Source organism: Monodon monoceros, unplaced genomic scaffold (assembly GCF_005190385.1).
Source record: "Monodon monoceros isolate NGI ecotype Baffin Bay Population unplaced genomic scaffold, NGI_Narwhal_1 Super_Scaffold_6, whole genome shotgun sequence".
Taxonomy (NCBI): Eukaryota; Metazoa; Chordata; class Mammalia; order Artiodactyla; family Monodontidae; genus Monodon; species Monodon monoceros.
This window is the reverse complement of record NW_021703783.1, coordinates 56,232,755-56,256,873: the sequence shown is the minus strand read 5'-3', so window position 1 is coordinate 56,256,873 and position 24,119 is coordinate 56,232,755. Positions and strand designations below refer to the sequence as shown.

Sequence of the window (24,119 nt, the reverse complement as noted above, 5' to 3'; positions counted from 1 at the left end):
AAGATAAAGACGTGCAAATAAGGTGAAGAATCTCATTTTAAAATATTCCAAAGAGATTGAACTACAGCATATTTCTTAATTAAATCATCAAACAATACTAATCTCTTAAAATTTATTTTCATAGCCATGATCACTTCTTATGGATTTCCAGGGTCAAAGATCTTCCTCTAATTTAGCAAGTCAAACTCAGGGAATTTTGAAAAAACTACCTCTGCAATGAAATATTTAGGGGAAACTTTCTCATCCGGCTTTCATGTTGAAGTGTTGAAAAAAATATCTTGTTTTATGGAGAAAGGAAAAAAACAACCTGACTGATATATACTGATGTGAAGAGGGATTGTTTTGCCAAAAAGGTGATGACTATCTCCACAACTTGTCCAGTTCCCTGTCTCTCTGCAAAGGACAGGCTGCCTAATACAAAAATGATATATACATATTTCCATGAGTTTAAAACACATATTAATATTTAATAAGAAAAGGTCAATCCTAAGTTTATTTAATATGTTTGAGCTTAGGACTTCACATTTCTCATTTTCAATCATTAGTAGTTTAATGTACACACTTTCTGATTCATGTCTGTTCCCTTCTAAGAAGCATGGTTTACGTCACTGTGAATGTGTTATTTAGTTGTGGCTACTTGGCTTTTTTTTTTTCTGATTCCAAAGTGGAAAACTCAATAGAAAACAGTGTTTTATATTATGAAACAGTGTCCCCTCCTTCATCTGAAATTCCATTATCTCTGCAACACCTAGGTAGTAGACAAAATCTTAACTTACATCATAGTACTAAAACTGGAAAAATTTTGCTGACTCCTTTCAGTACTTTATGTAGAGTGGAGTACTTTGGGGATAATTAAAGTTGGGGAAGCAAATTTTCTGAAATACAAATTGTAGCACCTGTGACAGATTCAGCTTTCTTGGTAACTCACAGCACAGCAAATGGCAACTCCCACTTAATCAGACTGCTAGAGATGCAGTACTCAACACTAACTTAGCAACCACAAATTCATCGTCATCATCAGGTGTTAGGAATAACTTTACTGAAAAAATACAAGCCTGAATGACCAATCTGAATCCTAACCTTGGCTTTGAACATGCCACATGAGGCATTTCCAATTAGAACTCAAGGACCAGGATTTAAATCAGCTATTTCAGATTTAGTTGTCAGAATTATTTTTTATGCTTGTTTATCACTTAAGTGAATAAATTTGGGGAAAACAGGAATTATGAAACATAAATTTTATTTTAAATAAATAATAATAATGCCATAATAATAAAGTTTTAACATCAGAACTATTTATTAGTGGATTCTGTTTATATATAGTGCTGCTAGGATAATCCAAAAGAGGGAACAAGGGAATACTACATAGACCTTGAAAGGTCCGATACATAACTACAGGTTTCTCTTCACACACAGATCATAAAAATCCAACGGTTCATGATATGAGTTGACCTTGGCCCAATACTGATCATCAACTTGAGCTCTTGGTTCCCTCCCCAATTCAGAATAAAGTTCAAATTTACATATCAAGCAGGCTGAAATGGCAATTATCCAAGTTTAGGAAGGCGCTCCAACTTGTCTGCCTCAGTATTCAGGGCAGATCGCATGCCTTCTTGGACTCCCAGCAGCCCCAGTTTTCGGGTGTTACTGGAATCCTACATATGTCACTTCTTTTCTCTGTTATAAAACTCAAATGTTTTCCTTAGTTATTTTAACCTTCCTCTTGCACAAATATAGTCATATTTTGAATTGAGGAAATTTTGCTTTGTCTTTGTAGAATTACAAAACCACTTAAAAGAATAGTGAGTGTGGTTTTTTGATGATCAATCATTTATTTATTTGTCCATTCCACAAAATGTATGGTGCACTTTGCATGTGCCAGGCAGCTCACCAGGTGCTGGAGCAACAGTGGTGGAGAGAAGTTTACTGAGAATAACTAGAAATACTGAGATGGGATTTGTGTAGGAAGGTTTCTATGACGGAAACTGTGGAAGTCTTGGTACAATAACCACTTGATAAGATGAATCAAATATTTGGTATGAGATTGAATAAGAAGATTTTAAGTTCTGGTCAAACCTACAAGTCAATGAATATGGACATGGCTGGAGTTATGAACCTGAAATGAAAATTTATATTTATATGTATGAAAGTCAATCAGCAGTAGATTTGACATAATATAAAGTAGAAGAATGATTTAATATTAACACTGGAAAGAGAATTGTGGGTTCTCTATACAGAGTATTTCAGAAACAGCAGAGTTGTTGAAAAGAGTAAAACAAAGATGACCACTAGAATATTCTTAAGGAACATAACCAACAATATAAACTGATTCAAAGTTAAAAGCAGGGACTTCCCTGGTGGCGCTGTGGTTAAGAATCGCCTGCCGATGCAGGGGACACGGGTTCAAGCCCTGTTCCGGGAACGTCCCACATGCCGCGGAGCAACTAATCCAGTGCGCCACAACTACTGAGCCTGCACACCTAGAGCCTGTGCTCCGCAACAAAAAAAGCCGCCGCGATAAGCCCACGCACCGCAACAGAGTAGTCCCTGCTCACCGTAATTAGAGAAAGCCTGCACGCAGCAACGAAGACCCAGTGCAGCCAAAAAAATAAATAAATAAATTTATTTTTTAAAAAGTTAAAAGCATGTTAAGCAAAAGTATATTCTGATACGTAAAGTGCAGGAGTGGGAGTCTGACTGTCTTTGTTCAAATCCATATTCCAACAGTCCCTAGTTGTATGATCTCTGGCAAATCACTTAACCTCTTCGTACCTGTCTTCACATCTAGAAAATAAGGATAATAAAAGTACCTGCTGCATAGAATTTTTCTGAGAAATAAATGATTTAATATCTGTACAGTGTTAAAAAGCGAAGAGTGCTTAACATAGTAATGTCTATTCAATAGACAGTAGCTGCCATAATCTTATTAATCATTTCAGGTTACAGGTTGGAAAACTGAGTAACAAAAGCAAAAGCATCATTAATGATAATAATTAAAGAACATAGTACATGAAAACAATATTTGCCTCCCTTTTAGCACTAAGTTGCTTTATATTTTATTTCATTCAATCCCAAGATGACATTTATGAGTTAGATGTTATCATCAACACTTAATAAATCAAAACACTGGAACTCAGAGACTCCAGCCCATGTCCAAACCCCATATCTGTGCACACAACTGCTGACCCAAATCCGGTATCTACGAGATGACACACAGGTGACTAAGAGTCATGTTCAAAGCTGAACTCATATCCTCCCCTATATCAGCTCCTTTTGGGAGCCCTTCCCCAGGGATGACTCTTCCATCCACCTCAACCAAGGAGTCATCTTTGATGCCTTTCTCTCCCTTTCCACCACATTCAGGTAATGATCCACATCCTAAATAGCCCCCTAATATTCCCCCTTCCTTTTAGCTGTTTGACAGCCACTCTACAGTATGTTGCCCAGATGACTACTACTGCTACTACTTCTGCCTTGTCCCTTTCAAATCTAATCTCTTTCACGCAGTCATGCATGAATAATTTTCATCAAATATACATACGAATCCCTGCTGCCTTCAGAATATAGTCCAAACATACCTCAATGTAACTTAAAGGTGTCCCTCATAGTCTGGTCCCTCTGTACCTCTCCAATCTCATCCATTACTTTGTTGGCCCCCTGCCTCAACTTAACCATTTTCACCTTTCTTGCAGATGTCTAATGCTTATTTTCTCCCTTTTCTAGTTCCCTGCACAAGCAGTTCTCTACACACTCTTTTCTCCTTTGCCCATTTAAATTCAATTCAATCTCCAGGACTCAAGTTTGCATGTCCTTCGGGAATCCTTTCTTGCCCATTCTCACCCCCTTCCTAATTCTGAGTTAAGCACCCCTCTTATATTCTTACATGCTTCACCATATAAGAGCAATTATCACACTGTTATAATTGCCTGTTTACTAGTTTGACTGCCCACATAGTCTGTAAACTCCATGAGAGTGAGGACCCTGTGATTCCTGTTTACCACTATTTAACCAGCATCTATGTGCCCAGCCTGGTACCCAGTAGATGCTCAATATATTTGTGTGATTTCTGACTTTCCTTATGCAATATGCCTTTCTGCTGACAGCTGACAATGCAGTAAAGAGAGATTTCTTTTTCCTATCATGTTCCCCCTAAATGTCATATTTAAACACTAAATACTTAATTTATTATTTCAGTGAGTATTTGTCGGATATATAACTTGCAATGATATATGCAACTGGCCCTGATGTCATCAAAAGATTGTAAACTATTGGGTATGAGACCGTTTTTTGTTTAACTTTCTTTGCTAACAAGTGACACGGTTCATAACATTTTATATATAAAAGCCAATGGGACTAATAAAGACAAGGGGAAAAGTAAAAAGTGAGCTGAGGAAGTAAAGCACTATTATCTTTTATGTGGAAATAATTATGGGATACTTGCTCTACTATTAACGAGCCCTTCAGCATGTTGAAACAGAGGATCAACCATATAAATGGTTTATTCCTCAGGACACGGAGGGACAGTTTGATAAAAATCAAAGAGGTATGGACTGGCTTGTATGTGTTCAGCTGCAAATAACAAAAAGTCCACCCTGGGATGACTTTTTTAATAACAAGATTTATTCTTTCCTACTATAAGAAGGTAAGATAGAGCCGCAGCTCTTTTCCTATGGAATTCTTTTGGCCCCATCTTTACCTAAGTTTTGGCTTTCTCCTCACATTTGGGGCTAGATGGCTGTAGCAATCCCACGCATTCAGATGTAACATCACAGAGGAAAATATGGAATTTTTTCCTGAGAATCTCTGTTTAAGAATCAGAAAAACTCTCCCTCAAATCCTACATCAAACTCCCCACGTTTCCCGTTTAGCCGAATTCTATCATGTGCTCAAAACAAAATCTGTTAGTGAAATTTTGGGGGAGGATTGCACAAGTCAGGACCCAGTCCTATGAAGTATATGATTATATAGATGAGGATGAGAATCCAATCAAAATCAAAATTTGGTTTATAAGAAAGAAGAGGAGACTAGCTTATGGGTAGACCACCAACAGTGTTTTCTTCAACGAGACAAGGGATGCAAGTCCAGGCCTTGGTGACCCTGGGAAGCAGGATCCTTTCTACTTGCAAGAATAGTCTGGGAAACGCCAGGTAAATCGAGCACTGATTTTTCTGACTATGTGACAAGAAGTTTGAAGCAAGGGTTTAAAATGTTGTTCCTTTCTATTAAGAATAATTGTACCTCAAAATATTTGTACTGGGCATTTGTCATTCTTTTGGCTTTCTGGTATTTAAACACCACTTTTATATGAGGGTGATAACTCATCATGGAATCTTAGAGGAAAGTGAGGGCTCTCTCACTTGAAATGGAAGGGACAAAATTCTAAATCCTCTCCACTCTCCCTGTGAGCTAAAACATGGACACAAGTGGATACTTCATCCCAGGACTGTTAATCCTACAGGATCAATGCAAAGGAGCAGCAATCACTGAAATTACATTCCCTGTAATGGTGACACTGAGGGTCCAGATACAGCCATGCTAATGGCAGCAACGGAACCAGCCAGTACTATGACATGACCTTGGCTAGGTGTCTTAATTTCTGAGTCTCCGTTAGTTCCTATTATCTGTTTTGTAAGCCTGATTCTCCACACTTCCCAATGATTTCAAGCACTGCCCTACACACTTCCAAAAAATTCCTTTTTGCTTAATTTAGTCAGTTTCTTTCTGTTCCTTGCAACCCAAAATCCTGACTGGTACAACACTAATGGGTGATACAAAACAAAGATGTCTTACATTTTCTTGGTTTCCTCAGCAAGAAAAATAGAAACAATCTCTCAGGACTTACGCAAAACGTAAAACAAAGAACACCCAGTTCTATTTAGTAAATCAACTGGGCTTTTATATTATTAGGTATGGAGGGAAGAGGTGGATACTTTAAAAAAAAAAGAGGCAGATAAGAAGGTCGGAAAAAAAGATACGAAAGTTCCACAGAGAGGAGTGCACAGAGAGCGACAAGAATAAAAAATAAAACTCTGCAAAACTTGTGTCTTAAGCAAAGCTTCTAGAGCAGAGGCTTTTAAATTGGGAACCATAAGGTCTAGAATTAAGTATTTGTTAAGTGTGGGCATTATTAGGGTAAAGTGATCTTAAAGGGATCCATGGACAACAACAAAAGCAGATTAAAAGCTGCCAGATCACAGCAATGTCACACAAGGGTTGGATAAAACCCATCTGAAGCCTGGCCATGCATTTCAGAGGATGTTTCTACATTCCCTGACCTTGAGAAACAGAAGTAAAAGACTAAAACAGTGACAGATGACCAACTAAAACACAAGAAAGCTAGGCTATACGTCAAAATATTATTTTTGTTAATGCCTGAATACTGGTTGGAGATTATGAAATTAAGTAAAAACAAGTAGCCAAGTACTGAAAAAGCACTATGCAAAATAAAAGAATGTTTACATTTTAATTCTACTAGATAAGAACCAAGGATAAAAGGAATAAATAATTATTAAATTTTTATTATTAAATTATAACAAGTTTCCAAGGAGGAAATCCTGTAAAACAGAAACCATTACCAAACATTCTGAGGTACCGCAGTTTCTGACCACAGCATACAATAAAAAAGAGGTGGAATTCAGGAAGGAAAGTTGTTTGAATAGCTACGATGATAATAGTTGAAAAGTCAGTTATATCATTGCTTGCAGGCCATTTTGATTTTGATTTTTTAAATGTGTGTTTAACTTAAATTTACTTTCAGAAGTTGCTTACTTAGATATAGGAATATTCAGATATTTCCATAGGAACAAAAGGGCATTTCACATGTTTTAAAAATCCATTACTCCACCTAATGAGTGTAAATTTTGTAAAATCAGTATAGTCTCTTAAAGGGCTGTGAAATATGCCAGAAAATTTTAAATCAAAACAACCTGCTAGCCCATGAAAGATTTTTTTGTCTGTTTGCCTGAAATTACAGACAATGGCGTATTCTCACTTCAGTTCTGTTCTCGCCTATCTTTTATTTAGCAATTATAGATCATACCATCAATGCCCCAACATGCAGCAGCATCACCAGAGGCGCAATATTGCCACTGTTGAATTTGTACTCCATCCCAGAACAACCTGACAGGGTCCTACACCTGTCAGCAAAATGGCGTGAATGTTAAGTCAATAGGGGTGTTCTGGGGTACTAAAATATCTCCACCTCTCACTTCTGCTGCTAGCTTGAAATATTACTGAGACATAAAATGAATCTATTGGTAAAACTGAAGTCTGTGAATTGCTTTTTCTGAATGCCCTGGTAAAGGGTTTGGACCACAGCAAGCTCACAAAACAGATGAAGTATATCCTGGCCGGTAAGAATATACTGCCTTTTGTAAATCAAGATACCCACTGACTGCAGGCCATGTACATGGAGTTCTCTCACTCAGCCCCCGGTGCTGGTCAGTCGCTGAGAAGAAAATGAAACTCAGTTGAGAAAGAGGTAGTGTGCATATTCAGAAAAACTAAGAATTCAGGCCAATCCTTACCAGCCATGTGATCTTGGGTAAGATATCTATTTTCTACTGGAAAAAGTAGATAATACAGCACTTACTTGAGAATAGTGTGCATAGAAAATGACATAAAACAAGTAAAGCACTTAGGAAGAAAAAAGCCTGCCACACAAAGAACCCAAGAAACTTTAGTTATTTTAAGATCAAGCTCAAGGGAAAAAAGTCTAGAGTCAACATCTTCTTCTTCAACCCTACCTCCAAGAGAAGTCAAAATGTTCTGGAGGCCCAAGGAGATTAAGTGGACTAACTTGTAGGAGGAAAGTGCCCAGAGGACATTTTTTTTTAATTTTAAAAAGTAAAATTGCAAGAAAAAAAATTGAGATCAAAGCTTCTTTAGACTTGAGAAAAGCTTAGAAACCTTCCCTTATCCAACTCTGGAGAAAGAAAGAGACCGTGAGGTCTAGAACTCTGTTTTTAGCAGAGGTCTACTGAGGTGACAAGACCACTAATGGGGGGAGGGGCCCATGAAATGGGGGCACTAGTTAGGTTCCTCAGCACAAAATAGCCATACCTAAGGGAGCACTAAAGCAGCAAAGACACTAACCTCCAGGTGACCAGAAAGGCTCGGCTTGGGCAAGATACATACCGAACATTCGAGCAGCATGCACTATCTCACTTCTTTCCTGAAACTAATACGACTGACTATCAGTGTGGATGAGAACAGACGGTTCTTCGCTGTATGTTCTGGCCTGATAAAGTTCCCTGGAACATTCTCCTATTAATGGGCATGACATAAGGGGAATTCCATAAGGACAGATTAAATTTCCCATATGCTCAGAAGCATGGGGGATTTCTTTTATTCAGTGTTAAAATAATATACACTTACTAATATGTTATTTACTGTTAACATTATTAATGGCAGGTATTTGTCTATCAGATCCTTCCTGTTTTTGTTTCCCTGGTTATCCAGCTTCTATTTCATAGTTTATCTTAATTCCTAACAAACAGCCTCATCTCCTTTGCAGCTCTTTTTCAATTAGGCTAGCTGGCAAATATCCCATTCCTGGATAAATTCAAGTATTTGCCTTCTTCAAACCTGTACCCATACAGCTGAGCATCACAGGAAAAAATAAGGCAATTGAGCAGTTGTGCTTTCCTTTTTTTTTTTTTAATAAAAACTGGTTCACAGTATGTATGTATGTATGTATGCATGTATGTATGTATTTACTTACTTATTTATTTATTTATTTATGGTTGCATTGGGTCTTCGTTGCTGCCCACAGGCATTCTCTACTTGCGGCAAGCTGAGGCTACTCTTCGTTGCAGGGCGTGGGCTTCTTATTGCGATTGCTTCTCTTGCTACTGAGCACAGGCTCTGTAGTTGTGGCGCACGGGCTTAGTTGCTCCGCGGCATGTGGGATCTTCCGGGACCAGGGCTCGAACCCGTGTCCCCTGCATTGGCAGGCAGATTCTTAACCACTGCACCACCAGGAAAGCCCCTGTGCTTTCTTATAAATTCATAAGCACCAAACTCAAATAGGCACTCAATAAAACCAGGCAGCCGTGCCTTCCTATTCTTCCCAATCCTTAATCTTCAAATCTGTCTACTGGGCAGCATTACCTCACTTTCAGCTATTGACCTTGCCTCAGATAACACTAAAAACATAGAATTTGGAATTCCCTGGTGGTCTAGTGGTTAGTATGCGGTGTTTTCACTGTCGTGGCCTCAGGTTTGATCCCTGGTAAGGGAACTAAGATCCCACAAGCCTCAAAGTGTGGCATAAATAAATAAATAAATAATTTTTAAAAAAGAATTCATCAGAAAATGAACTCCTTTATTTTCCAATTGCCAAATTTACTGGAAGGGTCTCTCCTATCAAAGACCAGTCTTTTTACTGTCTCAAGAACCAAAATCCCAGTTGTCTCTTTCTACTGCAACATTATCAAACTCTTCTGTCCTGACTCCTTCTCTACCAGTCTAAAATGAGTACAACTGTCTCCCATCTTTAAAAAACAAAACAGAAACTTTCCTTAGCCCTTATCCTCCTCTACCTACCTACCCTGTTTTTCTGATCTCCTTCCTTGGCAAATTTAAAAAATTTTATCCTACATACACTATCTCTACTTAGGTATTTCCCATCCTCTCTTTTCTTTTTGGATTAATTTTTATTGGGGTATAGTTGCTTTGCAATGTGTGTTAGTCTCTACTGTACAGCAAAATGAATCAGCTATACATATACATATACATATACCCCCTCCTTTTTGGATTTCCTTCCCATTTAGGTCCCCACAGGGCATTAAGTAGAGTTCCCTGAGCTATACATTATGTTCTCATTAGTTATCTATTTTATACATAGTATCAATAGTGTACATGTGTCAATCCCAGTCTCCCAATTCCTCCAGACTCCCTCTTCCACCTTGGTATCCATACATTTGTTCTCTACGTCTATGTCTCTATTTCTGCTTTGCAAATAAGATCATCTATACCATTTTTCTAGATTCCACATATATGCGTTAATATACATTTGTTTTTCTCTTTCTGACTTACTTCACTCTGTATGACACTCTTTAACCTATTCCACTAAAGTCATTAAGCTGCAAACTGCCAAAAGGAACACTTTTTAGTCTTTATTCTGCTCTACCCCTTGGCTGCATTTAACCTCCTTGATCACTTTCTTTTTATTGAAATAGGCTTTTTTCTTGACACGAGTAACACCATACCCTTGGTGTTCTGCCTGCCTCTCTATTTATTCCACTTCAGCCTCTTTTACCAGCCCCCTCCTCTTCCTTCAACCTCCAACTGCTACAGCCCTTCAGGGCTTGGTCTCAGGCCTTCAACCCAGAAACTGCAGAATCATTCCTAGGTACTTTTTCTTCCTCATCTCTCAACTACCACACTCTTCACCTAATCTATCCCAAGGTCCATTTCATTCTCCCTTCAAAAAACATTTTGAATCCATCCATGTCTCTGTACATCTACTAACTATTTAAGCCTCTATCATCTCTCACCTGAATATTAAAATATCTTCCTAATTTTATTACCTGATTCCTCCTCTCTTGGTATGCTGATTGCTCCAATCCCAATGTATTATTACAATTAGTCAGATAACTATTTTAAATATAAATACAGCCATGTTACATCCCAGTTTTAAAACTGTTGAATAGCCTCCCACTGTACTCAGAATAAAACCCAACCCTCTTAAGCACAGTGCGCTTTGGCATCCGACAATTAGCTCCTGCCCTCATCTCCCCCCTCATCTCTTGCCCCTACTAACGGTGCTCATCTACGCTAGTTTCTTTATTTTCCTTGAAAATGCTCAGTTCCTTCCCTCAGCCCTTTGCACAAGCCCTTCCACCTTTCTGGAATGATCTCCCCAGACCCCCACCTCTTTCTCATCCTTCAGAACTGAAGACACATGCCTTCTTCCCAAGAAGGATTTTCTAAACACCTAACCTAAAGTTACCTGACCCACCCATCCATATGTTATCACAAAACATCCGAATTTTTTCCTGCCTAGCATTTATCACACTTAGTAAATAGGCCTGTATTTGCTTTTTTCCTTTTTAGCATCAATCTTATCCAGTGGTATGATTCATGAGATCAGGGGGCATATCTGCTGTGTGCAGCATGCCCTGAATGCTTGGTATTTATCATAGTGTCTAACATTGAGTGGCTATGTAATAAATATGTGTGGAATAAATGAATAACTGAACATATCTGATGGGTGAACAACATGGATATAAAACTAAAGAGAGCTGATGCAGCAAGAGAAATCACAATTTTGGTTTATTAGCACAAAGCACTAAGAAAAGTTTTTAATACTAAAATGAGTTATTGCTCTTAAGGGGGGGAAAATGATCTGTAACATAATCATAGAGAGAGATCTTGAGCAGAAGAGAAAAGATGAATACGAGAGACTGATTGCAAAAGGAAATGAGATGCAGGATGACAAATGGATATCCCCATTTCTTTGTGTGTCATACTAACACAGAGCCTTCTCTTCCATAGACAGAAACACAAAGGTAGATCAACATGGAATTTTGAATACATTTGAACCTTTTGTAAGATAGGCTCTAAATACATAACTTAGGATAGGTCTTTATAGCACTCCTCTTAAGCCACTAATTTATAACATATGGTTTTTCAGAACGATAATTTTGACATTTAGATATGATAGGGAAAAGAAGTTGCATAAATGTTATGGTTCATTATTTTTATAACTATTGAATATTTATAAATAGTTATGTTATAAAAAAGTAGAACTTCAGTTTTTTAAACAGATAAACACATGGATAAATGTCATAAAAAAGTAAGTGATAAGAGTGAAATGCAAGAGAATATATGGAAGTTTTCAACCTCAATTGTGATAGAAATATATACACTGAAATAGCAATTTTTTACTTATTAAATTAGTAAGAAATTTATGTTGAAAATAAGACACAGTGTTGTTTGCTTAGTGTATTATAAAAAGAGAACTTTCAAACTTTATTTCTACCATTATATATTGGCTTAATATTTCAGAAGAAAAATTGATAATATGCTTCGAGAAATATAGATGAAAAGACAATCAAAATATAATGGGAAAATCTATAATTTAAAAATTGTTACAGTGTTGTTTATTTAACAAAAATTGGAAAGCAATCTAAATGTTTGCCAACAAGGAAAAAGCTAAAAATATTATGTACATCTATGCCATAATACTAGTGTTAAACTATATACTAGAACCACCAAGCAATTATGAAAATGTGAATAAAAAAGAAAAAAAACCTTCCCAACCTAGAAGGTTTCTTTAGCATCAAAACTTTCAACATTGCCAAATATATACTTCTAGGCTATTACATGAACATTCTGAAATGAGAACATAAAATAAGAGAAAAAATAAATTTAAAAAGGAAACGAAAGAAAACTGCTGATGCAAGAGCTAAGTAGGTTAGAGAAAAATGCCTCTAAGGCAAGTTTATTGTGCCTCTGAACTAGCAATCTAACCAAATGGTAACGTTTATAAGGAGGGAGAGAGTGTTTGCAGATAGGTATACATACCCCAGTGTGTGCAATTCACTGATCTGTATGCATTTACACACATACCAATATACGAATATATCACCCATTAGCCGAATGTGTCAAATCATTTCACAAATACATTTTAAAGATATCAAAAACATCATTTTATAGTATCAACCCTATGAGTTAAAATGAATAACATATCTTGAGCTCTTAACTAACAGGCAAAAGAAAACCAGTAAGAATAAGTTTCTAAAGCCTCCCATCAAGCTGGGTAAATGCTTGTGGGATGAACAAATAGAGATATATGTCATTACTAATGAAGGCTTTTTAGTTAATGCTATATAGTCACAGTAGTCAACTAACAACATTTAATTCAGAGGCAAAATGATAAGGATTCAATCAGTAGCTGTATACAAACAAATTCATTGAAATTGAGGAATAGAAGTTATTTTCTCTGATTGAGAAATACGAATAGCTATTGCTATTTAATTTTTTAAAGTACTTGATTTTTATTAGAGATAGTATTCTTGATTCTCAAATCCATGGAATCTTTCCTTAAAATTAATATTTTTCTCTATAGCGTAGTCATTAATTTTAGCTTTGTAGTTGGTCTTTAATAAGTTAAATGTTAATTAGGTCAAATCCAATGACTAAACATCATCAATGATAGTATTATTATCACATGGTATTAATTGATCACAAGAAATTATTATGATGAGTTAACTTTTCTACCTACACCATACCTAAAACTGCACAGTGACTTAAGTGAAACACAGAGAAATTGAACAAAACCTATCTATGGTCATTTAATTTTAGATTAAGCATGATTCAGCTTCCATCTGGATAAAAGCACAACACAATCTCTTCAGAAAGGAAATTAACTTTGACACATGGTCTGTGTTCCTCTGTTATTTTCTGACTTTTCATTTATCTAAAAACCTACATGCAAGGGAGCAAACACTCTTTCACAAACATAAGCTTGCAGTTTTCAAATAAAAATCCTGTATACATATGTTAACATATAACTTCTCACTAGAACACAAGTTATTGAGTTTGTTGTTGCTACTAATAATCCCTATAGCTTTGTGCTGTCATTACCTTTAGGCTATCAGAATTTTATGAGCACAAACCAATAATAATGATATTTCCCTTTTGCTTTTTATCCACACCTCATTGCCTTACATTGATTTGCATAAGCAATTTCCACCCTGATAATTGGAGGCAAACATCTTTTTGTAGGTTACCTTATGGAAAAGAGCAGTTAAATACTAATCAAGAGAAATCTTTCTTTTTTCAACCATATTTTAAATGATATTGAATTACCCTCATTGGATAAGCAGGAGGGTGACTCACTTTCTGACATGGATTTCAGAGTGAGTTTATATCAAGTTTAGCAATGATCTTTCTTCATAATTTCAGTTCCCTGGTATTGCCTCATAACAACATGAAGAATGGTACTGCCAGATCATTAAAACAATATTGTTTTGTTTGAAAAGAAAAAGCAGTAGTTATGTACTAATTATTTTTTAATAGCTACTGAGCCAATCAATGTTATCTGAGGATTTCAAAATTATAGCTTTATTCTTTTATTTCCAAAAAACTCAAAGAAAAATTTAAAAACTGTTACTAGGGAGATTAAAACAAGTAAAAATGAACTAAGAAAGGTTAAATTCATGTGAAAACAATTCTATCTAAAAGAATCCTTATCTGAATTATTTACTTTAAAAATAAGCCTAGAATACTTACGTAAGAATGAGGATTTGAGCTGTGGAAGCTTAAATTATAAAAACAAGGTAAAAGAAGTAGATCCTAATTTACTGGATCTGTACACATAAACATTGCTACATATGGGCGAAAACTAATATATATGTACTTAATAAGAAGTCTAGGAAATTAAAAGTGTGAGAATTTCAGAAAGATTCAGCAATTCTTACAGTAATAGGGTTTGAGCATGAGGTGAACTAAAATGACACACAGAACACAGTGCCACCGAAGCCAACTGAAGAAAGTGATTCAAGGACTTCTGGGTTACGACAGTGAATTGAACAACCACATCTAAGTTCACTCCCTCCCAAAACCTGACTAGGGCTACATTGAGTGTATGGGTGTTGTTTCTTTGTGACACCAAAATTTCTTGATTTTCTGAAATCTAGCGGTGGCTTTCCTGACTTTCACTTCACTAACCCTCCCAACAGGGTCAAAGCCAAATAGTCTTAATACTCAGATGATTAACTGAAGATTCAAGGACACTTTTGCACATCTAGTTAACAAATTTTCCCATCAAATTGAAATAGCTGTCCTAAATTAAAGTATCAAACCCAAATTGTCTAGCTAGTAAAATGCATTAAATGTCTTAGATGCAGAGAATCTGAAAGATGAAAAAAATCTTAGAGAGCATTTAATTCTACTCTTGCATTTTGTAACTATAAAGTCAGAGGCCACGAAAGGTTTAGTGACTAGCAGAAAGCCCATCATTAATTAGAAACAGGAATAAGAATTGTTTCTCCCTACTTATTCCATTGCCTCGTGTCCCAAAATATGCCAGCTATTGATTTGGGAAATCGATTATGGAAGAACAATAGCTATACAGAGTTTGCAAAAATACAAATATTTCTATGTTTTTAAAAGTGTATTATTTACAAGTGGCATACATGATCCAACAAGGGTTCAAGCTTCGTTTGCTGTGTTTCGCTTTCAATTTAAACATCAAAACAAAACAGAAGCTGGCATTAATGGTAGTCAGGACTAATTTTTTATGACTGTATATACTGTCTATTACATTCTAAATAGATAGAATGTATGTTCTGTCTATTACATACTGTAAGAAGTTTTGAGGCAACTTATTTTAAAAATTATGCAAGACTGAACCATTTAAGCATCAGACAAAATTCAAGAAATAAGGGAAGTAGACCAAAAAAATCAAGAAGATCAGACCAAGGGAAGTTGTGATTATTCACTATAAAAGTGTTTACCACCAGACTTTCTGATAGCTGATCAAATGGATTTATGGGTACTAGGAGTCCCTTCCTACTGAAGGATATACATATAAGTTGAAACCTGAAATAGTTGTCCAATACAAAATATTACAAAAGTTAGAAAAATGTAGTTGAATCCATACTCAAATACTTGCTAAGTTAAATATAAACATGTGAACTGACCCATCTTTCTATATTATTATATTTAATATACAATTATATTTATAGTTTATTTTATATCTATGTATATTTATTATGATATATCATATATTTATTTATATTATATTTTAAATTTATACCGTGTAAATATATCATATTTATATATTTGTGGTTATTATATTTGTAAAAAATGTTTGCTTTGTTCCCAAAAGAGCTTAAGATGGTTAGTCAGGATATAAAAAATACAAGAGAACACAAGTTTTAGAAGAAACCACCATTATACTATTGTCCCTGTGTGAAACATCAGGGCTAAGGTCCAAGTACTAAAACAAAAAGAAAAAAAAAGGAAAGGAAAGATGGAGGAGGGAAGAAAGAAGAAAGGAAGAGAGGGAGGAAGGAAGGGAGGAAGAGGGAGAGAGGGAGGGGAAAATATATGAAAAATGTAGTATCTGCAACTTGGGATGCCTACATCTATAAATCTAACCCTGGCTCTGTCTGCAAATATAAACTTCCATTTGTCAACACAGAAATATCCATGGTTAATGTAAAGACAATTAATAGATTTTCCAGCAGAGGTAAGTGCTGACCGTCCAGATTAGCTCTTTCAACAACATGTAAACCAAGACTCCCCAGAGACTTATGGATGGGAAATATATTAATATCAACTCTGTGACCACTCAGTACCATGACATGAAGTGTCTGTTCAGGAGGTCATTCCCAAACTGTATTCCATACATCTTCCTGCACAAGAGATGATAATTTACCACTTAGATGTAGGGATCTACTGTAAACGAATCCAAACTGCTGATGATACACTAAATCAGTTTGAGTGATGAGTATAAATAAAGCTGCAAGGGAAGTACCAAAGGATAAAGATCTATCTGATCAATGAGATGTCACAAGGCAAATGAAATGCAATGTTGACAAACACAGAGTCCCACAGTTGAAAATTAACCAAATCAAGCATCAGAGCATAAAGGCACACACATTAAAACAAGCTTCAAATGAAAGTTTAATATAATGGGGGTCAGAGGGTATAGTCTAACTGTTTCAGATAAAACTGAACGGACTGGGTCAGTAGAAAAGGGTGAATTAAATATTGATGTATTTTGCGTACTATAGAAATTGTGACAAGATAAAGAAAAATGTTGCAAAACAATAATTCTTTCCAGATAACATAACTATAGTTATTCAATCTGCCAAGCAAATCTATACACACAAGTGAGAAAAAAAACCAATAAAAATTGTATACAGAAAATGATTTCACATCAACTTGCTACTAGGAAATCAAATTCAGTTTGTGTAGCCCTTATGAAAGCTTAGATATTCTGTGGAACTGTACTGTCATGCTACAACTTCAGTGGGAAAAACAAAGGAGTGGGGATAAGGAAGGATGTTTCTCCAGACAGTTGATATTCATGGAGGGCACACCTAGAGAAAAAAGATTTTCCTAACTATGTGATCAGAATAGAGACTTTAGCACCCGGCAGACAGGTTCAATTAATTCAGCTATTCTGAAGGTGTCCCTAATGGGAAGAGCTGATTTTAAAGTAAATTTCAACCCCTGCTGGGACAATTCGGTAAAAAAACTTTCTAAGGGAAATTATTCTTCAAGAAATTTATATATTTTTTCTCTGTTGTGTTAACGTATTTATAGCTTTGTCATAACATATTTAACTCTTGCTTTGTATTTTATCTTTTGGTTTATTTTGGGTAAAGATAGAATTACACTACTAAAATATGACCTGATCCCATATGTAGTTTATTTAAATTTCAGAATGAAAAGCTTACTAAGAACAGCTAAGATTGATTGCTCTCTCTGTCTTAGCATAATTGTATTTCAGGTGAACATCAATTTACTTTAAGGACACTTTTAAGTAGAATGCATCATAAATAATTCATCAATTACAGCTGCTAGGAACATGATTTACTCCAACAGATTCAATGGAATAAAAGTTCTATTTTTCTATATTTGCTTTCAAGAATTTAAGAATCCTCCTTTTCTAAGAATCTACTCCCAGATTCCATACTTCACACTATAAATGTATTATAATAAAACTGTTTCTTTTTCCCCCCTTTTTTTTAAAACAGTGCATTTTCTAATTTAAAAAAACATTTAAATATACTTGGAAAAAATAACAATCTATGTATGTCAACATTAAAAGAGCAAACAACATAAAAGGCACATATCTGAAAAAAAGCATTAAGAATTTCTCAAATACATAATTCTAAGAAGGCTAACATAACTTGTTTTCACTTTATATGAACTTTTAAATGGAAGAAAAGGGAATCAGACTTTCATAAAATCTTGTATAGAATACTTAGGATCTAATATATTTGAAAATTACTTCAGTTTTAAAATGCATATTAAAGAGATTCTAAATGGTATAACAGTTGGAGTTTTGTGGGTTGGTATGGAATCTTGTCTACCACTTTGATTTGTCATGTGGAACGACACTGTTTACCTTATTCATCTTAAAGTTTTCCATCAAATTCAGCATTTTTGTATTAGCAATTTCCCAAGCTGTGAAATATCTTTAAAATAAATACAGGAGGGGCTTCCCTGGTGGCACAGTGGTTGGGAATCCGCTTGCCAATGCCGGGGACATGGGTTCGAGACCTGGTCTGGGAAGATCCCACATGCCACGGACCAACTAAGCCTGTGCGCCACAGCTACTGAAGCCCGCGTGCCTAGAGCCTGTGCTCCACAACAAGAGAAGCCCGCACACCACAGCAAGGAGTGGCCCCTGAAAGCCCGTGCGCAGCAATGAAGACCCAAAGCAGCCATAAATAAATAAATGGGAAAAAAAATAAATGCAGGAACAAGGAAAAGTGTAAGAGAAAATAGAAAGCATTTTACTTACTTGCAAACCCCTCTGAAATACTGAATGGCCCATAAAATTAGCCAGCATTCTAATTAAAGCAGCACCCTGTAAGAAAGAGTATTTTTTTAAAAGAAAGAAAAAAACATTTCAACCAAGTCACATGATTCTAAATTATTCCATACCCATAAAAATTAATTTGCTTCATTCATGCTATTTTATTCTTTAAAATAGTTAAGAAATAAGAGAATTATGAATGAAATACTTCACTTAGAGGTAACAATTGCATTTTTTGTTTTGTGGATCTAAAAGTTTTGTGGATATAAAACCAATGACTTCAAAATAGAAGTCTCTTGGATAAAATCTCTCAGAGCAATAATAAGCTGTAATTCAGGAATAATAAAAGTTTTATTGAGCACTGTATATGACAAAGTTAATAAGACATGGTTCATGTACTCACAAGTTCATAATCTAGTAAGGGAGGGACAACCATGTTAATAAATAATCATGTTAAAACACAGCTTTGAAGTAACACAGCTACATACTCTACCCCGGTCCAATCAAGAATAATTTAGCCATAGAAGTGGACAGTAGGAGTGCCAAGCAGTCGGACTGCTTGGGTTCAAATCCTGGCTCTGGCATTACCCTCCATGTTTACCCAGGAGAAGTATTTAACCCCTCTGTTCCTCACTTTTCTCAGTTGTAAAGTGTAGGCAATAATAGCCCCAATTTACTATGGTTGTTCTGAAATTTAAATATATTACTGTATGTAAGCAGTTCAAGCTGGGTTTGAAAAACAGTAACCATGATAGAAATATTAGCTGTCAGTATTATATCAAGCTAATGATTTTTATTTCCTGTTTCTTTTTCCCTTTTAGAGTCTTCTATAAATCCATATACAAGTAGAACACTTACGTGGCTGATATAAATATTTAGACTAATAGAAGAAAATACTAATTTAAGAGTCTATCTCACTTTGAGAACAGTTATTTTATTGTAGAGCAATATCAGTGCAAAAAGCGACACATAATCAATGTGAAACATTCCAAGAAATGATGGCTAAGCCTGGATGATCACAAATCTGTATGTAAAATATAAATAAGCCTTCAAGGAGATATTTCAATCTGCACCAAATTGTATGATGCAGTGAATTATAAGCAGCAAAAGTTTAAATATAAATGATAGCCTGGTTTTAAGGGAAATAAATCCCTTTATGACTACATTTCCCACTTCATACTTGTTACAAATTCATACCTGTCAATAACTAATTTCTTACCAGGTGTCTCTTTTTTATAAGAGAATCGTAAGAACCACATATAGACTCATCCTGCCTGGGGCTGGACTGCAGCAGCCAGTACAGAGATGCAAGAATGAATTTCCATTGTTTGTTACCAGAATTGTTTCCTGTAATTCCAAATTTTTAATGCAATACAGTACTCAGGCTCCTGAATCACCATTAAAGAAATGTCTCAAAAACTTTCAGTCACCACCACAGTTGCTCTCAAAACTGGTATTTTATTCATAACTCAACAAATGATGAGCTGGCCAAGCCATAGAGTTGTATGCCTCTTCTGGTATATTTTCTTCCTACACCTTCTACTCTTTACTCTTTCTTTTGCTTCTTAGTCTATATCTTCTGCACACTTGTATAAATCCATAAAATATAAGCATTTATGATTCAATCTGGGGACCAGGTTAGAATTCCCTTTAGAACTTATCAACTCTGCTCCTTGAATTTCCTTGACAAGCTCCCCTCCTATATATTTCCCAATCTAATCTACCCACCCTGAGTGTGGAAACTGTCAGTTCGGCAGAAAAACTAACCCTTGCCACCCAGGGTGTGAGACAGAATCTCGAGCAGCCAACTCAAACTTTCCTTCAGTACAGAATAGCCATCTTCAGATGATTTAAGTGCTTCCCTCTAGGTAATAAAGACTTGGTCTCTTTTCGGGCTATAAGCTGTAAAAACTATCAGTTTAGCATGGGCTAATTGCAAAAGAGTTCTTCCTAACCATAAAGAATGTACCGGGCTTCCCTGGTGGCACAGTCGTTGAGAATCCACCTGTCAGTGCAGGAGACACGGGTTCGAGCCCTGGTCCGGGAGGATCCCACATGCCGGGGAGCAACTAAGCCCGTACGCCACAATTACTAAGCCTGCACTCTAGAGCCTTCAAGCCATAACTACTGAAGCCCGTGCACCTAGAGCCTGTGCTCCCCAACAAGAGAAGCCACCGCAATGAGAAGCTCGCACACTGCAACGAAGAGTAGACCCTGCTCGCCACAACTAGAGAAAAGCCCGCACGCAGCAACGAAGACCCAACGCAGCCAAAAATAAATTAATTAATTAATTAAAAAAAAAAAGAATGTACCCATTTTCCTGTCTAGGTTGAGCTGTAGCAGAGTACTAACAGGAAAGAAAACCTGGAAATATAATCAATATTTAAAAGTTATATAATATTACTGAACTCCCTATTATTATTATATTGTATAATTTAATTAACTTTTCAAAAATATGTCTGTCTTGTCAATTTGAACATTTTAAGTTCTCCAGAGTAGTATGCATGCGTTCTTCTATATTTAACTAGCCTTTTCTTTCCAAAGCTCAATTTTAAAAATGTCTATTTCATAGAACTTCATAGGCAGATGGGCTCTCCAAGTGTCATCATGCAGCCAACACATACTAAGTACCTACTATATATGGGTTATAACAAAGATCGTACCTTTTAATGCAGGCAAAACTCATTGTAAACCTTTGTTCAAAAAAGAAAACAATGAATCCCCTTTCATTGTGTCTTTAAAATATTTTTCCACCAAAGTAAATATAATTTACAACATTGTAATTTATACTCACTTGTGATTCAAAATTCTAGTCCCAATCAAGCAAACTGGATGTTACATAGCCTAAATACCTTTATGGGAAATAAATATACTATTTCTACAAGATCTGTATAATTCTGAAACTTAATCAAGAAAACATCACTATATTTGCTATACTAAAGTTCAGAGAGATATTAGGATGGAAACTACTACCTGATTTTTTAAAAAAATTTTTTTTAGTATTTATTTATTTATTTAGGCTGTGCCTGGTCTTAGTTGCAGCATGCAGACTCTTCGTTGAGGCATGCAGACTTCTTAGTTGCGGCGTAAACGTGGGATCCACTTCCCTGACCGGGGTTTGAACCCAGGCCCCCTGTATTGGGAGTGCGGAGTCTTACCCATCGGACCACCAGGAATGTCCCACTACCTGATTTTTTTAAGGTTTCATAAAGAATATTCTACAAGAATATGATTATAAACCCATTAGTCATTTAGTAATTTTTGTACTTGTGGTATCTTTTTCATATAAGTTCGTAGCTAAAATTTCTTTTATTTTACATGAAATCATTTGCATGCATGTCAGTCTCAAAGACAGTAAACATCTCCAGAGAAAGGACTGTGTCCTTATGACTTGGTACCCCGTTCCCTCTGCCTGGCTGAGAAAGCTTCTCCTTAACACAATGAGAGAGGAAGAGAAATTAGTTGCACACATAGCAATTACTTATTGTATTTGTCATTCTAGAAGACTACTCAGCCAGGATAGACAGTTTATTACTTTATCTTATCTTTGTACTTCAGTGATAAGTAATCACTTTGAAGAGAGGAAGATCTTCTCCACTACTTTATTCTTTTAACATATGCTTACTGAGGAAGGCTGCGTGCTCAGGATCCTATAAAGCGTAAATAGGAATGCCACAAGTCTCTATCCTCAAGGACCTCAAACCCTCCTAAGTGAGATGAGAAGATACAACGTAGTATAAGATGAATGACAAAAGAAATAAAATATTCTACAGTGTTTCAGAAGAGAGGGAGGATGAAGGGTAAAGAGGATCTAAAGAAGTGTCACTTGTGTTGCACTCTGAAGGATGGATGGGATTCCATGAGCAAAGGTAAACACAGAGCATGCATGCTATGGGAGGAACAGCCTTTGTGTGATGCCATGCAGGTGTGAAAGCGAAAAGCACAAGTGGCTAAGGTAATACTGAAAGACAAAGGGCTTACAACTAGGTGATAGAAGATTCAATGGAATATAAGATTGAAGCAGTTCTTAGAGAAGATTGAATACCAGGCCTAAGACATTTGAACTCTGTTAGAGGATCAGGAAGAATTTTTGGAAAAGTGGTTAAAAAAGTGAGGACTCATCTATAATACTCCAAGGAGGAAGTAAAATAACCAGGAGCAAATGGTAGCAGTGAGGATAAAAACCAGAGATAGGTTTAAGCAAGAGAACAAAAATCATTTTAAATCTGAACGCCTGAGTGACTAGAAGATGATATTAGCAGATATTTGGAATTTAAAAGAAAGTGTCAGGTGAATATGGTAGCATTCATTTGAAACAGGTGGAGTTTGAGGAACAACTAGGGAACCAGAGGAACAGAAGGAAAATGTGACCATAGGAATGAAATTAACTGGAAGGTTTTGATTGAAGACATAAATTAGGATTTGTAGGGGGTGAGATTGCCAGGAGAAGAGTTCTGAGGTTTTAGTGAGGGAGATAGAAAACAGAATTTAGAAACAATGGACTCTGTATGACTTGCACTTGAGTGCCTGTAATAAGCACTCAATGAATACCTGTTGAGAAAATCAAGGAAAAAAATTGAAATGAAGAGCAAAGGATGACACACTGTGATTGAAAAAACAAATAGAAGGAGAACTGGGTATACGTGGTGGCAAAGAAAACATATTTTAAGAATAAGTGCTTCAGTTTTAACGAAAAAAAGATAGCTAAGGGAAGACCAAAGTAGGTCACGTTTAAGAGAGAGCTATTTAAATAGACTTGGTGTGAAAGCCAGATTGCAAAATAATGGAAACAGAGGAAGAAAAGAGAAAGCAATAAGCATGTTCACATGAGGCTTGTTTGTGTTTTTGTTCTTAAAAATGTGGGAGAAAATTTCATGCAAAGAGAAGATAATCTAGTAGAGAAAGGTACTACTAGATACACAGTAGATCAAGAGATGGTTGCCGGAAAAAAACTCTAGGATAGCCAAATAAGAAGAGAATTAGGGTTAGTCTTGGAAAAGGATAAGGACAAATTTCCTCTGAGACAGGCCTAAGACAGAAAATGGAAGTAAAAAATAAGTTAAAATTTTTGAAGTATAAAACAATGAAGTTGACGAAATAGACCGTAAACTTCACTGAGGTGGAGACTTGGTCTGTGTGACTCACCACTGTAGATTCACTGCAAAAAACTTTCTGGCACATAGCAGGTTCTCAATAACTACTGAATGAGAGATGGCCTGTCACTTTTCAGTAATGTAGGAGATGTGGTCCCAAGATTATGTGATTTGAAAGAGTAGAACTAGGTTTGAATTAACTCCAGTGAGAAGGTAAAAAGGAGTCCAAAACATGTAGAAATGTGCAGAAAAGTCCTAAGTCCTAGTTGAAGTTATTAATGACATAGTTGTCATTCATTAAGCAACTGTTATGTGCCAAATTCACGATATTGTAAGGAACATGCTACTATCCTTATTTGTCAGATCATAAAATTGAGACTTGAACGGATGTGTGTAACTTGACCAAATTAACACAGGTAGTGAGCAGGGAAGCCAGGATTAGAAACCCAGCCATGTGCAACTCCAAAATCAGTAATCTTAACCAATTTGGATGACTTTCTTGTGATCCCAAATCAAAA

At 36.0% G+C, this 24,119-nt stretch overlaps 1 protein-coding gene across 1 annotated transcript in view; it reads right to left on the bottom strand.

Annotated features, from left to right (window-relative positions):
* The window catches only part of TRHDE (thyrotropin releasing hormone degrading enzyme), a 385,919-nt gene that overhangs the window by 92,614 nt on the left and 269,186 nt on the right, over window positions 1–24,119 (bottom strand). The window contains exon 7 of the mRNA XM_029205012.1: window positions 18,494–18,559. Coding sequence (XP_029060845.1) covers window positions 18,494–18,559 — 66 coding nt within the window. The remainder of the gene's footprint in view (window positions 1–18,493; window positions 18,560–24,119) is intronic.